Here is a 17,198-nt window from a genome sequence, read left to right as displayed (position 1 = left end):
CCCCCCCAATTCCCCCCCACACACATCATGCTGTAGCAACACTTCATAAACTGAACCCAAACATTTAGATTTGGACCTATAGCCTATAGGTTATTATAATCACAATAACACGGGGGTCTCTCCAGGATTTTTTTTTTTCATTCTGGTTGCTAATCACACCATTTTAAAGTGATTTGAGAGGTACAAGATTCAGGGATAGGCTACTAAAGACAGGCTCATCTTCTGTCTGTCTCATGTTACCCCATGCATTAAACCACATGTCACTGCTTGACTAAATGAAAAATATAGGGAGGGAAAGTGAAAACCAGCGCCCCAAGTGGTTGCGTTCCTATCGAAGAGCAGCTCCAATGTTAAGTCCCATAGACCTATTTTAAAAAAAAATACTGTGAAGCCAAATCAGCGATCTTATCCACCAAAAATATTTTTCAGTGTCTATACAGTAATAATCTTCTAACTGTGAAAATGTCAGAGCCTATTTTGCCTTATTTAAAAAAATCGAAATTGCTCCTTTTGTTTCATAAACGAACTACAAAAAAGCCACGTGACTTTACCCTTCGACGTTACTCACGGTAGCATGGTTTGTTTATTAGCCTGGTTAGCATTGCCACTTAACACTTACTGCCAGCTCTTCATGTGAGTAGAAGCACAACACCAGTTATCCAGACATAAAGGTTATCACCACGCGGTTTACATCACCTTCCGTTATTACAAAAATATGTAAGCCAGTTAAGCAAATTGCCGTATTGATCAGTTAGAGATTAAGCGCCCAAACCTGTGACGTCACATGCAACTGTAGTTTGTTATCACCATGTTACGACAAAAACTCAAAACAATTCAACTGATCCTAAAAATAAGGTATGACCACTTGAAGCAATAGAGGTGACCCCAGTGCCTAACATATGGAAGGCATTAAATTAAGATCCCAATGTGCACCGAGGTATATTTTTTCTAAAAAAAAATCCCATCCCCTCCGCTAAACTCTAGGAACGCAACCACTAGATGGCGATGAGATTACTTTCCCTCCCTATAGGCTACTGAACATGCATGGAGATCGTCATAGTTGACAAAAATCACGATTTGTGCATGTTGTAGAAACACAACCACAGCCTTTAGGCCTATTTGGTGCAAATCTTCTCCTTTACTTTGGTTATAGTCAGTGATTCACATTAACTGTAGGCTATCACCACAACTACACTAAACTTAAGTTTGTGTGCCGTCATCACATTTTGCAAAATTAGGCTACCTTCGTTACTAACCTACCAGTTGATACTTTTTACCTGCATCGACTCGCGATTGATTGTGCATCTAATGTAACACTCGGTGGAGAGACTTCCACTTTCCAAGTTTCACTTTCACTGTCGTTGTGAGCTAAAAGGCTATATGGGAAATACTTTGAAGTTCCTTTTGAGTCCAAACATGAATGGGTTTTCTTTAACCTGTGCTACACTTTTCCACCAAGCGAAAATTGTAGGCTACCCGTAGTTTTTTTTATGTTGACAGACAAACCGCACTACATGGTGCAGTAAATGGAAGCTCTTGGTAGCGCGTGCAACTAACGTCTATAAAAACAATATATTTATGGAATAAAACTAGACACCTGATTACTGTTTACGGTTAAACTGCGATGATGTGAACACCAGCCAGCGGAGGGCACTTATAGGCTACCAGCATGGACTAGTAGCCTAGGCTATATTTCCCCACAAACCAAGCGGCTGCTTGGACAAATCCACTTGAGGGGTGGGGCTGGGGGGCGCGATCGTAACACACACTGAACCTGTCATGAAGAGGCCAAAATAATTGACTTGTCATCCCCAATCAAAATGGATGCAACTGCATTTATAGGCTAGGCCTAGGTCATACATGACGGGTCGCAAATAGGCTAAATAACTTTTAAAAAAAAATCCCGGAGGTCACCGGCCCACATGTGGACCGGCCCACCGGGCATTTGCCCGGTTGTACAGATTACCAGTGCGAGCCTGGTGGGAGCCATAACTGGCTGAGTTAAGTCATTGGCTCAGTGGAGTAACGCAACCATGACATAGCATGACATGCTTGTGGTGCTAAACTTTGTTGTTTAAACATTTGCAAATAAAATGTTTGAACTCTGATTGCCTGGAGCTAAACACACTGGAGCAGGAATGAAACCACTAAAAAAAAGAAAAAAACTTCACAAGATTCAAACTCAAACACACAATGCTAAAACACCATCAGCATGATATCTAGGGAACTTATCTTGCTACACCACAACAGAACTGACTTAGAAAGTAACCTCGGTACCACCACTGAAAAAAATAGTGTGATAATGTGTCAATCATTGATAACATTGAAACTATTTAAAATGCCTGGTCAGAGACCACCAGCAATGCCTTCACTGACCACCAGGGGGGCACTGAAAACCTGTGATTTATGTGAAGGACATTGAAATACTCATGTGTATTACATTCACTATGTATATGCATTTCCTTTGCCTTGTTGTCTTGATTATTTTGTCTTCTGTTACTGCATCCTTGTATATCAAGAGTGCCTCTAGGGTAGAGCTGTATACTGCAAAGGCATGCCAGTGTAGAGAGTGCTGAAGAGTGCCCCTAGTGGCAAACAGGGAAACTGCAAACACATACCAGTGTAGAGAGTGCTGAAGAGTGCCCCTAGTGGCAAACAGGGAAACTGCAAACACATACCAGTGTAGAGAGTGCTGAAGAGTGTCCCTAGTGGCAAACAAGGAAACTGCAAAGGCATGCCAGTGTAGAGAGTGCTGAAGAGTGTCCCTAGTGTTAAACAGGGAAACTGCAAAGGCATGCTAGTGTAGAGTGTGCTGATGAGTGCCCCTAGTGGCAAACAGGGAAACTGCAAACACATACCAGTGTAGACAGTGCTGAAGAGTGCCCCTAGTGGCAAACAGGGAAACTGCAAACACATACCAGTGTAGAGAGTGCTGAAGAGTGCCCCTAGTAGAGCTTAGATCGGGCCCAAAAAATCAAGCCCGACCCTACCCGAGCCCGTGCACATTGTGCCCGAGCCCGACCCGACACATTAACTGTAATTATTAGCCCGAGCCCGATTTAAACCCGACAGTTTTTAAATACGTGGGCCATTATAACTGACGTTCTCAACTACAATTCCGAGCTGTTTGAGCTACAGAAATCCGTTCAGAATTATATTAATGAATAGGCCTAATGCAATGGAGGATGAAGAATGTAGGCTAAACTATGTTAGTTTATTCAGAATGGAATGGATCGCAAATTAATCCGAATGAAGAAACATAAGCCACAACGTAAAATTATGTCCCTGCAGCAAAACTCAACGCATTTCTCTGTGAGGGCTTGCCTCGCTCTCAGGTGTATGCTTGGAGAAGTGACAAAAGAGGACATTGAAGGCTGGCTATCATTATTTCTGCCATGGCAAGCCTGCTTCATGTTCATCTTAAAGTCTTAAAGTCAGTTTGCTGTCATAGGTGAACATCGTGCGCAACAGAGCATACCTGACAAATGCAAACCTCCGACTTTTCTCCAAACTTGTTCGAAGTTATTTCTCCTCTTTTCATTTTTTTCTTTACATCTTCAAGCTTCACGTTGCACTTAAGCTACAATACAGAACAGCAGGCCCGGTGTGATGCGTGAGCTACAATACAGCACAGCAGGCCCGGTGTGATGCGTGAGCTACAATACAGCACAGCAGGCCCGGTGTGATGCGTGAGCTACAATACAGCACAGCAGGCCCGGTGTGATGCGTGAGCTACACAATACAGCACAGCAGGCCCGGTGTGATGCGTGAGCTACAATACAGCACAGCAGGCCCGGTGTGATGCGTGAGCTACAATACAGCACAGCAGGCCCGGTGTGATGCGTGAGCTACAATACAGCACAGCAGGCCCGGTGTGATGCGTGAGCTACAATACAGCACAGCAGGCCCGGTGTGATGCGTGAGCTACAATACAGCACAGCAGGCCCGGTGTGATGCGTGAGCTACAATACAGCACAGCAGGCCCGGTGTGATGCGTGAGCTACAATACAGCACAGCAGGCCCGGTGTGATGCGTGAGCTACACAATACAGCACAGCAGGCCCGGTGTGATGCGTGAGCTACAATACAGCACAGCAGGCCCGGTGTGATGCGTGAGCTACAATACAGCACAGCAGGCCCGGTGTGATGCGTGAGCTACAATACAGCACAGCAGGCCCGGTGTGATGCGTGAGCTACAATACAGCACAGCAGGCCCGGTGTGATGCGTGAGCTACAATACAGCACAGCAGGCCCGGTGTGATGCGTGAGCTACAATACAGCACAGCAGGCCCGGTGTGATGCGTGAGCTACAATACAGCACAGCAGGCCCGGTGTGATGCGTGAGCTACAATACAGCACAGCAGGCCCGGTGTGATGCGTGAGCTACAATACAGCACAGCAGGCCCGGTGTGATGCGTGAGCTACAATACAGCACAGCAGGCCCGGTGTGATGCGTGAGCTACAATACAGCACAGCAGGCCCGGTGTGATGCGTGAGCTACACAATACAGCACAGCAGGCCCGGTGTGATGCGTGAGCTACAATACAGCACAGCAGGCCCGGTGTGATGCGTGAGCTACACAATACAGCACAGCAGGCCCGGTGTGATGCGTGAGCTACAATACAGCACAGCAGGCCCGGTGTGATGCGTGAGCTACAATACAGCACAGCAGGCCCGGTGTGATGCGTGAGCTACAATACAGCACAGCAGGCCCGGTGTGATGCGTGAGCTACAATACAGCACAGCAGGCCCGGCAGGCCCGGTGTGATGCGTGAGCTACAATACAGCACAGCAGGCCCGGTGTGATGCGTGAGCTACAATACAGCACAGCAGGCCCGGTGTGATGCGTGAGCTACACAATACAGCACAGCAGGCCCGGTGTGATGCGTGAGCTACAATACAGCACAGCAGGCCCGGTGTGATGCGTGAGCTACAATACAGCACAGCAGGCCCGGTGTGATGCGTGAGCTACAATACAGCACAGCAGGCCCGGTGTGATGCGTGAGCTACACAATACAGCACAGCAGGCCCGGTGTGATGCGTGAGCTACACAATACAGCACAGCAGGCCCGGTGTGATGCGTGAGCTACACAATACAGCACAGCAGGCCCGGTGTGATGCGTGAGCTACAATACAGCACAGCAGGCCCGGTGTGATGCGTGAGCTACACAATACAGCACAGCAGGCCCGGTGTGATGCGTGAGCTACACAATACAGCACAGCAGGCCCGGTGTGATGCGTGAGCTACACAATACAGCACAGCAGGCCCGGTGTGATGCGTGAGCTACAATACAGCACAGCAGGCCCGGTGTGATGCGTGAGCTACAATACAGCACAGCAGGCCCGGTGTGATGCGTGAGCTACACAATACAGCACAGCAGGCCCGGTGTGATGCGTGAGCTACACAATACAGCACAGCAGGCCCGGTGTGATGCGTGAGCTACACAATACAGCACAGCAGGCCCGGTGTGATGCGTGCGAGTGAAGAAGCTGCGCATGACACGTGCTGCGCAGATGACATTACAAATTTACTCTAACTCTAAGAGTCCTAACTTGTATAACTCTGTATACACTTGTTTCTTAGGCCTACTTTGTTAAATATATAATATTTCTGAGTCTGAGCATAGCTTTAGCTCCCCACCCAAGTAGGCTAATAATTAAAAAATAAATAAATAAATGCTTGATCAAGGACCCGGCCCGGCCCGAGGATAGTGGCTGGAAATATCGGCCCGACAAGTTCGGGCTCGGGCTCGGGCAGAGAATCTAAACTCTAACCCCTAGAGGCACACAGGGAAACTGCAATCACATGCCTGTGTAGAGAGTGCTGAAGAGTGCCCCTAGTGGCAAACAGGGAAACTGCAAAGGCATGCCAGTGTAGAGAGGGCTGAAGAGTGCCTCTAGTGGCAAACAGGGAAACTGCAAAGGCATGCCTGTGTAGAGTAGAGGGTGACACAGGAAGCAATTTTCACTCCCGTCCCATACCGAGCCCGCACAAATACTCCCGTCATATCCCGATCACGTGACAGCCCCCCCTAAAAAAATTCTGTCCCGCAAAATCCCGAGAGAAAGACTCCCGAATCCCGTCCCGCTCCCTATGTTGATGTCTAAAGTTATCCGACTGTTAGGCTACAGTAGTGTGAGGTGACCATACATTTTGGTAGGGCAGAAAGCCTTGTCTAACTTTTCTTTAATAGCCGATCATTTTGCGCTACATTAAAATTACATATTTTACAGGACTTTGCTGTAGGCTATGCTTAAATCATTTCATAGTTAGATCTCATCCCATCAGTTAAGTTTGCACCGTTCTCATCACGTTAAACCAGCGAAGCATAGCCTAGCAACGTTGTTGCTATGAGTAAACAAAACTATTTTTTGTGTTCCGCCAGGGTTATGCGATAAATAAATTGAGGAATGCGATCGTCGAGGTGCCTTTCCCCAACATTGCATGACAAATTAAACTCAACGAGAATCGCTTTCCCAGACAGCTCCTGCAATTGAATAGAGCTGTCCTTTGCTGACACTTTCGCCTGTAACTGTTTCTTTGCATCCATTTTGCCTTAGGGCCTATCGCTGAAGCTGATTGATTGTGAACAGGGCAGCTGCTTGTCTTGCTTTGATAGGCTACCGATCAACAAAAACGTTTTGTGGGTTGTAATTGGTTCTCTTTTCTAAAATGAAATGCCTCACGTCTTTGGGCGCACTCACTGCATTGCAGCGTAATTTTTTTAAGTTAATAATCTCTGGCTTCCCGCCAGCTCCCGTTTATTATTTCCTGTCCCGTCCCAATCACGTTACCAACAGTGAAATTTACTACCCCGTGCTGCGGGAAAGCCGCAGGAATACTGTAACCTGCGGGAGTCCCGAAAAATTGTCACCCTCTAAGTGTAGAGAGTGCTGAAGAGTGCCCCTAGTGGCACACAGGGAAACTGCAAAGGCATGCCAGTGTAGAGAGGGCTGAAGAGTGCCCCTAGTGGCAAACAGGGAAACTGCAAAGGCATGCTAGTGTAGAGAGTGCTGAAGAGTGCCCCTAGTGGCAAACAGGGAAACTGCAAAGGCATGCTAGTGTAGAGAGTGCTGAAGAGTGCCCCTAGTGGCAAACAGGGAAACTGCAAAGGCATGCTAGTGTAGAGAGTGCTGAAGAGTGCCCCTAGTGGCAAACAAGGAAACTGCAAAGACATACCAGTGTAGAGAGTGCTGAAGGGTGCCCCTAGTGGCAATCAGCGAAACTGCACATGCAAGTTTGTGAAGAGAATAGTCAGGAGGTCACCTAGTGGCAAACTGTGAGACTGCAACTATGTAAAATGGTCAAGACCATACCTGCCAACATTTGGTTTTCAAAATCCGGGAGATTTGTGCGGGGACCCTTCGACACGACGGGGGGGGGCTCCTTGTCAATATTGCAATAGCAGCTACCCATAAATGAAGACATAAATAAATGTATTGATATTTCTTTAGATTTTTTTCTGCGCTATCAACATTGCCATCTTCAGTTTGGCTTGCATCAAGTTTGCTGCCTCTGTCTGTCCTTTCGTGATGAAGGATGAGATCGCCTGTGTGCCCTTACTGGCCTCTTCTGCGCGATGGTGCCGCTGTGTTTTAATGTGCTGACTAATGTCATTTTTCCCTCCGTGGCCTACATTAAAATCAACACGACACACCTTACAAAAAGCGTGGAGGTGGTCGATATGACTGGGTAAGATACACGTAAATTGTTGCGTCCAACATTGCTGAAATTTACAAGTGTAGCCTACTTCGGTTTCTTTGCGGGGACACCGCGACCGCCTTCACCTGCCATGTCTATCGGCTCGCTTAAACACGACTGCGCAACTGGGTTATAGGTTGCCAGGTTAAGGTGACAAACGGGTTGAAATTGTATATGGTGTGTGTGGGTTGTGTGAATATAATGCATTTGATACAATATCTGGCAACTGGTCAACATTAGATAAACATATTGGTCCGATTCATAAAGGAGTTTGGGCCATGCAAATTACGGGAGTTTCCCGGGAGAAATAACAAACCGGGAGGGGTCCGGGAGATAGGGCTAAAAACGGGAGAAACCCGGGAAAAACGGGAGTGTTGGCAGGTATGGTCAAGACCCCCATATTGTAATTTAATGCCCCATCAATATGTAACATGGATATTGTAACTCTCCACTATAAGTGAGTGTAGCTGTGGTGTATGAAAACACTGAGAGGAGGAGAGGGAGAACAGGAGTGTTTCTGGACTGGCCAGCTGGCACTCTGTCCTTCAGCATCTTCTCGGATCCACTCACCCACCTGCACACGTTCCACTCCACATTCACTGAGCCCTCTATGTAGGCTGTGAGCTTGGCTAATCAGACTCTGTGTCCCTGTGCACCTCCACATTCATTGAGCCCCTCTATGTAGGGTGTGAGCTTGGCTATTCAGACTCTGTGTCCCTGTGCAAGATCACTTAGTGACCACACGCTGCACAAGCACCAGAGTCCATGGAAGAGACCAGCTCTCCTGCTGCTGGTCATTCACATAGACTTTATAAATAAGTTGTACATGTAGCATTGTACATTCTGATGGCATGAACTAAAAACACATGTTGTTGTCATGGTGACGGTTCTTCATAAGTTGATATGTGTAGAATAGGCCTACTACATTATGTGCATAATTAAGCATTTATATAACAATCTGATGTATAAAAATGATTTTGAATGTTGGTGGTGGGGGGGGGGGGGGGTAAATGACCCGGGGCGGGACCATGTGCTGCATAACAGGCTAGAAGAGACATAAATGAATGAGGAGGAAAGAGTTAAACATTCATGACCACATGAGCTGCTTTGTTCTTGATAGTATGAACACACCTTAATCTCCTGATACAGAACAAGTCCAGCCAGTTCTCTACAGGGAGCATCTGAGACTCCAGGAAATGACAAGAGAATAAAACTCTAAACTGTAAGTTCCTTTGTTTGCTAAATATGAATTGTTTGCAATTATTGTGACATTTCTCTTGAGGTTTAGAGGTGACTGCGCATAACGTGCGAATGTAATGTTTGTATGGAGTCCTATTTGTGGCCCTATTACTAGGAGTTTAAGGTACGAGCAGAATGGCAATCTCAGTGTCCATACATCTCCAACTATTGATCTTTAAAATGGTGGCTCGTTCTATTAAAACGTCACAGAAAGAACTCTGAGTTCAACTTTACCACCTATTGTTTTGAATTATATGCCTGGAAGATGCAGCCTGTTAAGTAGTTTTGATCGTTTTTTTATAACTTTATCTTCCTGGACACTCTAGGGAGAGTTAAACATTCATGACAACATCAATAATAAACATCAATGGGACAAGACTAGATTTTGACCTGGGAGTTTGGATCAGAAGATTCCAGTTTGATTTTTGTTTACTTGCATATTTCCATGGTGTGTGTGATGTAATTTGTCAGTCATTTGTGTGAGGAAAGAGTTAAACATTTATGAGAGATATTTTGCACTTGATAGTATCGCTACACCTGACTGAACAAGTCCATCCAGTTCTCTGCCTGACTGTGAGATCCTCCCCCTCATATGAGTTGTAGACAATGTTCAGTACATTTCTCTTGAAGTCTGTTTGTAATTAAGAGTTCTATTTGTGGCCCTTTCAGCAGTTTGTAATAAGAAGAAAACTGGCATAATGGGACTACACTTTCACTTGGGTGGTCCTAGTCACACTGTAAACCCAAATTAGTTGACATTACTAGAACATTGTGTGGAAACCGAGTGCCTTAAACCATTCTAGACTTTACATAACATAAAACTAAACAGGTTGATTTGTGTCAACAAAGACCCTTATGTGGATGCTGTATACAAATTAAGCTTACATTACTAGTCTTTACTCAAAATCTTTAGATAAATCTGTTTTAGGAGTCCCAGTTGTATAAAATAATTATACAACTATAATTATAGGTTAAGGATAAAACATGAAAAAGCTAATTCAAATATAAATTAATCTAAGTTATGTTTATGTTCTTGTTTTATTTTGATTGAGATTAATGCATGCAGGAAAGCTTTTTATTATTGATAAAACATGAACAAACAGCATTCAAACTCATAAATATTCCACATGCAAAGTATCTCGAAGATGAAGAACCTATAAAAAACATAAGAAAAACAAACTTTTAGCTCATAAACATTGACTCTGTTGAAAAGCAAAGATTGCTAAATCACTGAATGCAACACACGGGTAATGACTGCATCTTTTGTCTTGTATCGAGAGCACATAGTTTGTGGTCTAAGGTAAGAAACCCACTATTTAATGTGTTATATTGTCATTCACTTTGTGTTTTCGGTACGGGGAATATTTGGAATAAACAAATTAGAATTTTGTTGCATTACCTTGTTGTCGTTGTATGTGTGCTTGCTTGCTAACATTAAATATAAGCCTAGGCTACCGAATAAATCCTATTTCTTAATTAAACTCCATTGCAACATATAATATAGATAATGATAATGAAATGGCCAGATAATGAAATCGAGCACAAAATTGTTGTGCATAACTTGCTAATACGGGCGCTAGCATATGACCAGCAAGGGCATATATAATAGGTTTGCAATATGGGCCATAGGACTTGTCCATACCAATACTTGGCAAAGTCATTAATATTATTTTTTTTGTTTAGTGAAGTCGTGCATTCCGATGCGTCCTCATAAAGTGTAGCCTACATATCCAGTACAACCAGTTTAGATATGCTGTCATTTGATTGGCTGAAACCTGAAAAGTGTTAAAGCATAGGCCTCTTGTCGCGTTAGTGGCAGACACATAGGATGCATGCAGGTGTGTGGACAATGATCTGTATTAAAGTAAAATAGATGGTTGAAGTAAAAAAAAAATCTGGATGAGTATGTGTATTGTAAATCTGTATGTGAGGGTCAACCCTGGAGCAGACAATGGGGCTTAGCCTACATGGTTTTAGGCATAGATATTAGAAAGCCAGATATATTGTCTGTTGTTCTATCAGGTGGCATCGTAAACGCGGCCGCCATATTGCTGGGGGCAGCACCTTTATTGTCTATGGGCAACACATCACAGATTTCCAGTCAGAGTCACGTGCTCCTCCATTGGCCTCCAGTGATTGTTGCCCCCACCAAGATGGCGTCGCTATTTACGTACGTTCTGGAGCCCAATGCAGTATCTAGCTTTCTAATATCTATGTTTTTAGGGTCCCTACCCTTGACCTCTGACCCCATGGGCCTGGCCTGGGATGAGCGTGCTTAATCCAGACCCAACTGTCATGATAAAGCAAACTAGACTACAATGGCCAAAGACCTTAATCTGTACTGAGGAATTTACTTTAGCCTATAGGCCTACACCTTAACATTTCTATTCAAGATTCAAGACATTTGTTCTTTCTTCTTGTAAAAATACTACAGTACTGATTCTTGTTCAGTTACAGCTGCATGTTTGTTGAGCTTCTTTCATCATCTGTATGACATCAATACTGAAAACAAAGATGGTGGTTCATGTTTAGCTACACCTAATCTATAGTATGTGGTGACACATGAAACAAGACGTAAAGCTGCATATGTCTCATGTACATTCCTAGAGAGACTCTCCCACTGCTGCTAGGATGAGTGTCTCTCAGGAGAGAGAGGAGGCTGCAGGTCACAGTGAGACACTCAGACCAGAGTCTGCAGCACACAGCTGTGTGCAACAAAGCAGCAAACCAACACACTCTGATGGAGGGTAAATTAATCCACAGATACAGTACACATCATACCTGTCCCCACACACTCTGATGGAGGGTAAATTAATCCACAGATACAGTACACATCATACCTGTCCCCACACACTCTGATGGAGGGTAAATTAATCCACAGATACAGTACACATCATACTTGTCCCCACACACTCTGATGGAGGGTAAGTCAATCCACAGATACAGTACGCATCATACCTGTCCCCACACACTCTGATGGAGGGTAAGTTAATCCACAGATACAATACGCATCATACCTGTCCTAAAACCCCCTCTGTTCTTCTCTGGTGTTGATTTGTACCTCATTTTCTAAAAGAAAAAGATTTGGTTCCTTATCTGTTGTTGTTACGAGCCCATCAAATTATATGAAATGGTGCAACATAACATACAAAGGCCATAGAGAAGCGGTGACGGTGTATAACAACTTAATTTAATAAAGGATTGTGGTTTGACATAAACGGAGCATGGTGGTACTAAAGCAACTAAAACAGAATATAAAGGAAACCCTGACCACACATATCTGCGGGGAAATATAGATCTTGCCTGACTCCCGACCAGAAACAAAAGACATGGTGTTGTTGTGAGTCTTCCGGGTCCGCTTATTGCTGTGCTGAACTAAACCTAAACTAAATAACGTGAAACCCCATCACCGAATACCACCTGCTCTAAATATGAATTAACTAAAGACAACAAAGATCAATCCCATATGGGGAACGTGCTTGGACAACAAAATAACTAAATCTACACAAAAAGCTAAACAAAGAACGTGACGTGCCAGCGAGGCACCACGAAGCTGCCCTGCGTCTGCCGACGGGATCGGACGGGAAGCGAATGTCAGAGAGCGCGCCCAGACGTCAAACAGGGCGTCCTTATAGACGTTGCCCAACCCACAATCAGCGCTTGGCGGGACGCAAGATGGCCTGTAGGGGGACACAAGGAACAGCAGGAGTAACGCAACAAAGTAGCGCAGCAGCGCAAACACTGTTCAACCTGCCCTGAATAGCGTAACACCCCCACCCTTAAAGAAAATAAATTGGGGGTTTAAGTTAACAATATAATGAATAAATATTTACAAATAAACATATTTACAAAAAAAAAAGTAGTGAATAAACTACTTAGCATTCAGCAATGGCTCAAAACCCGCTAAACTGGAACAGAAGAAACAGAAGAGGGTTAACGTGCAATAAGTACATTAATTAAGTTTTTTTTTTTTTTTTTTTTAACAACTTTTATCCCATTTTATCCCACAATTTATTTACAATGACATGCACATCAAGCACGAGACAATGCATCTGCAACTACATTGTCGCGTCCTCGGATGTGCCTAATCTCCAAGTTATAACCTTGCAGAATCAAACTCCACCGCATTAAGCGCTGGTTACAATTGCGCATGCGATCGAGAAAAACTAAGGGGTTGTGATCTGTATAGATCACAACCGGACACACAGCACCTCCAACATACACCTCAAAGTGCTGGAAGGCAAGCACAAGAGCAAGGGCTTCCTTTTCTATGGTCGAATAAGCCCGCTGATGACGGTTAAATTTGCGCGAAAAGAAACAGACAGGGTGTTCAAGACCATCCCTGTCTTGTTGCAAAAGAACAGCTCCCGCTCCTAAGTCACTCGCGTCAACAGCGATGGAAAAAGGTCGAGAAAAATCCGGAGCGGCTAGCACGGGTGTAGTAGTCAGCAGTGCTTTAACAGACTCGAAAGCAGCTTGACTCCGTGGAGTCCAATTGTAAGTCACTTTCGAGCTGAGCAAATCAGTGAGGGGCGAGGCAATGGCAGAGAAATTTTTGCAAAATGACCGGTAGTAGCCTACCATGCCAAGGAAGCGACGGAGTTCGCGGCGGGTAGTTGGAGGAGGATAATTCAAAATCGCCTCAACTTTAGACTGGACAGGACGCACCTGCCCACGGCCAACCACTTTACCCAGATATACAACAGTAGCCTGGCCAAACTCGCATTTAGCCAGGTTAATGGTTAAATTAGCTTCCGATAGTCTGCGAAACACAGTTGAGAGATGTGCCATATGCGAAGGCCAGGTGGCGCTATAGATCACCAAATCATCCAAATAGGCCTCGCAATTAGGCACGCCATCAAGAACGCCGTTGATGAGCCTTTGAAAAGTGGCGGGTGCGTTACGAAGGCCAAAGGCCATGGCGGTATACTGTAAGAAGTGATCTGGCGTCACAAAGGCTGAAATCTCTTTGGCACGAGGTGCCAGCGGAATTTGCCAGTAACCCTTCAACAGGTCGATTTTACTGACAAATACAGCTGAGCCCAGGCGGTCAACACAGTCGTCAATGCGCGGTAATGGGTAGCTGTCAGGCTTCGTAACGGCATTCACCCTTCTAAAATCTGTGCAAAAACGCATGGAACCATCACTCTTCGGAACTAGTAAACAAGGCGAACTCCATGGGCTATTACTAGGTTCTGCAATGCCATTTTTCAGCATGAAGTTTACCTCATTCTGAAACAACATCCTTTTGTGTGGATTTGTGCGATAAGGATGCTGTTTGATTGGGCGTGTGGAACCCACATCAATGTCATGTTCAATTACCGTTGTGCGACGAGGAACATCAGGAAACAAATCCTCATGCTGCTTAATCAAGGAGATTAAATCATTACGTTCTAATGTGGATAAACTAGACAAGAAAGAATTTAAGTCATTAAGAAGCTCAGAATTCTTCATTCTCCCTTCAATAACCTCAACTGATGGAGTACGGCCATCATCTTCCAACAAAGCACTCGCCACAGCACCCTGTTGTACCAACGGAGACGCATTTTCAGCTTGGGCCGTAACCACCAGCGACGAAACAACTTCAGCACCACACGTTTTGGACAGCGCCACTTTCGTTGCGCAAGCGTCATTATTTATGATGGTTGAAGTGCACGGAGACTTAAGTTCAGGAGCTGAACCTTCTTCTCGATCACAATACAACTTCAAACGGTTAATATGACATAGTGTGGTCTTTCTCCTTCGATCTGGAGTGGAGATGACATAATTCAGATCATTCACTCGCCGTTCAACACTATAAGGTCCGCTATAACGAGCCTGCAAAGCAGAGCCCATCACAGGAATCAACACCAGAACTTTATCACCAGGACTGAAACTTCGGGAAACAGCCTTCTGATCAAATCTCTGCTTCATTCTCTTCTGAGAGACACCTAAATTTTCTTTAGCCAGCTGACATGCACGACTGAGCCTACAACGCATGTTGGACACGTAATCAGACAAGCTGAGACACTCTTTCGGCTCAGCGAGCCACGACTCTTTTAGCAGCTTTAAAGGCCCACGAACCGTGTGCCCGAAAACAAGTTCTGACGGGCTAAAACCCAAACTCTCCTGCACAACCTCGCGCACGGCAAAAAGAGCAAGCGGCACACCTTCATCCCAATCACGCTGGAACTCGAGACAGAAACACTTTAGCATATTTTTCAAAGTTTGATGGAACCTCTCCAGTGCACCTTGAGATTGCGGATGATATGGGCTGGATGTAACATGGTGGACCGCGAGCTGGCGCATAGCTTGTGCAAACACTCGGGACATGAAATTGGTACCACGGTCTGTCTGAACGGTTTTCGGAAGGCCAAATAGAGAGAAGAAACCCATCAGGGCCTTGATGATGACAGGAGCTGTAATTTTACGGAGCGGAATTGCCACTGGAAAACGAGTCAAGCTACACATTATGGTAAGTAACCATTTATTCCCAGACTTTGTTTTAGGCAATTGTCCAACACAGTCTAATATTACGTGTTCAAAGGGCTCAGACGTAACTGGAATCGGCTGTAAAGGCGCAGGTGGAATCACCTGGTTAGGTTTACCAGTGACCTGACATAAATGACATGTTCGGCAATATCTCACGACATCTCTTTTAATACCTGGCCAAAAAAAATGGCGTAAAATTCTGTCAGTGGTCTTATTTACACCGAGATGACCCGCTAAGTGATGGTCATGAGCTAAACTCAAAACTTTATCACGAAAAGAGACTGGGACAACAATTTGAAAGAGGACTCTCCACTCATCTTGCGCTGAGGCCGTAAGAGGCCTCCACTTGCGCATTAAGACACCATCTCTTATAAAATAGCCGTGCGGCGAATGCTCAATGTCTTCTTCAGAAATAGCTTCTGAAAAGAGAGAAGACAGAGACGGGTCAATTTTCTGTTCCCTAATAAGCTGCTCTCGACTCATAGATAAATTAGGAACATCAGAAGGAAACGACAGTGAAACAAAATTCAAAAGTAAATCACTATCGCTAGAGAGTGAAGGTCGAGCAATAAACGTATCACTAAGATCAAGTTGATCCTCAATTGCAGTCTCGTTTTCGTTTTTCGCCATAGCGCGAGTAACAACGCTAGAGGTGAAAACCTCGGGGAATTTAAATGACAGGTCATCAGTACATGTTTTGGGGAATGCATGAGACACAATGGGGCCAGGCAAGACTTTTCCACCACACAAATCGTTACCAAGTAGCACCGCTACGTTTTCAATAGGCAAGGAGGGGCGTATGCCCATGGTAACATTGCCAGTAACTAAGTCAGACATAAGAGAAATCTCATGCAGAGGGACGTTAACATAACCCATTTCGAATCCACGTACAAGAATACTATCACCAGTAAAAGTCTTATCACTGAAAGGCAACACATCTTGCAAAATAAAGCTCTGTGAGGCGCCAGTATCACGCAGAATTTTTATCGGAACGCGCTCACTAGGCTCACCGGGCAAAGAGACAAAGCCATCCATTATAAAAGGCGCAAAACCGTGATTGTCAGTATTGGTGTCTTCTCTACTCGCGGGCAAGTTTGAAACACACAAACCCACCTCTGATCTATAGGAAGCTGGTTGATTCGCTGCCTTATTTTTACGCTTTAGAGAATAACACTCGGCCAGAACATGCCCACGTTTCTTACAGTAGGCGCAGGTCGGAACAGTAGCGTTAGATGCCGGCGGACGCCTATCTGGAGAGCGGGCAGACACGGGCATGGTTTCTCTAAACATCTTAGGCACATTTGGATGACTAGAAACGTTTTGTGGAAACTTAGAGTTAGAAGGGACACGCTTATGTGTGAGCACATTTTCGTCAGCAAGCACGGCTGCATGACCAGGAGTCAGATGTTTATGCTCACTAACATGGGTAGCGACTGTTTGAGGAAGACCGTTTTTAAAGTCTTCAAGAATAATCAAGTCACGAAGAGATTGGAAAGTTGTCACTTCTTGAGAACTAAGCCAGCGATCAAATAACATTTCCTTTTCTCTAACATACTCTACATATGTGAGAGGTTCAGGTTTGTGATAAGTGCGAAACTTTTGTCGATAAGCCTCTGGCACAAGAGCATAGATGCGTAAAACAGCATGTTTGACTTTTTCGTAATCTGCTGCGTCCTCTAGAGTTAATGAGGAATAAGCTTCCTGCGCTTTTCCCGTGAACACACATTGTAGCGTCATGGTCCAAATTTCTTTGGGCCATTTAAATGTCGTCGCTACGCGCTCGAAAT

General features: G+C 44.9%; 1 protein-coding gene across 3 annotated transcripts in view; it reads left to right on the top strand.

The window, feature by feature from the left end:
• Positions 1-8,812: 8,812 nt before the first annotated feature.
• Positions 8,813-17,198, top strand: part of LOC143136476 (NLR family CARD domain-containing protein 3-like) — a 234,962-nt gene continuing 226,576 nt past the window's right edge. Inside the window, exons 1-2 of one of the 3 annotated variants that reach the window (XM_076297201.1) lie at positions 8,813-8,923; positions 11,548-11,687. In XM_076297201.1, coding sequence (XP_076153316.1) covers positions 11,572-11,687 — 116 coding nt within the window. In that variant the 5' untranslated portion in view covers positions 8,813-8,923; positions 11,548-11,571. Of the gene's footprint in view, positions 8,924-11,547; positions 11,688-17,198 lie in introns of those variants that run through there. The other 2 variants (XM_076297227.1, XM_076297220.1) reach the window with 2 other exon arrangements.

This window comes from Alosa pseudoharengus, unplaced genomic scaffold (genome assembly GCF_046254945.1).
Source record: "Alosa pseudoharengus isolate Yale_2024_CS ecotype anadromous, Long Island Sound unplaced genomic scaffold, YU_APseudo_1.1 YU_APseudo_1.1_scf_1, whole genome shotgun sequence".
Lineage (NCBI taxonomy): Eukaryota > Metazoa > Chordata > Actinopteri > Clupeiformes > Clupeidae > Alosa > Alosa pseudoharengus.
The sequence above is the reverse complement of the archived record's forward strand: the minus strand, read 5'-3'. Positions and strand labels throughout refer to the sequence as shown.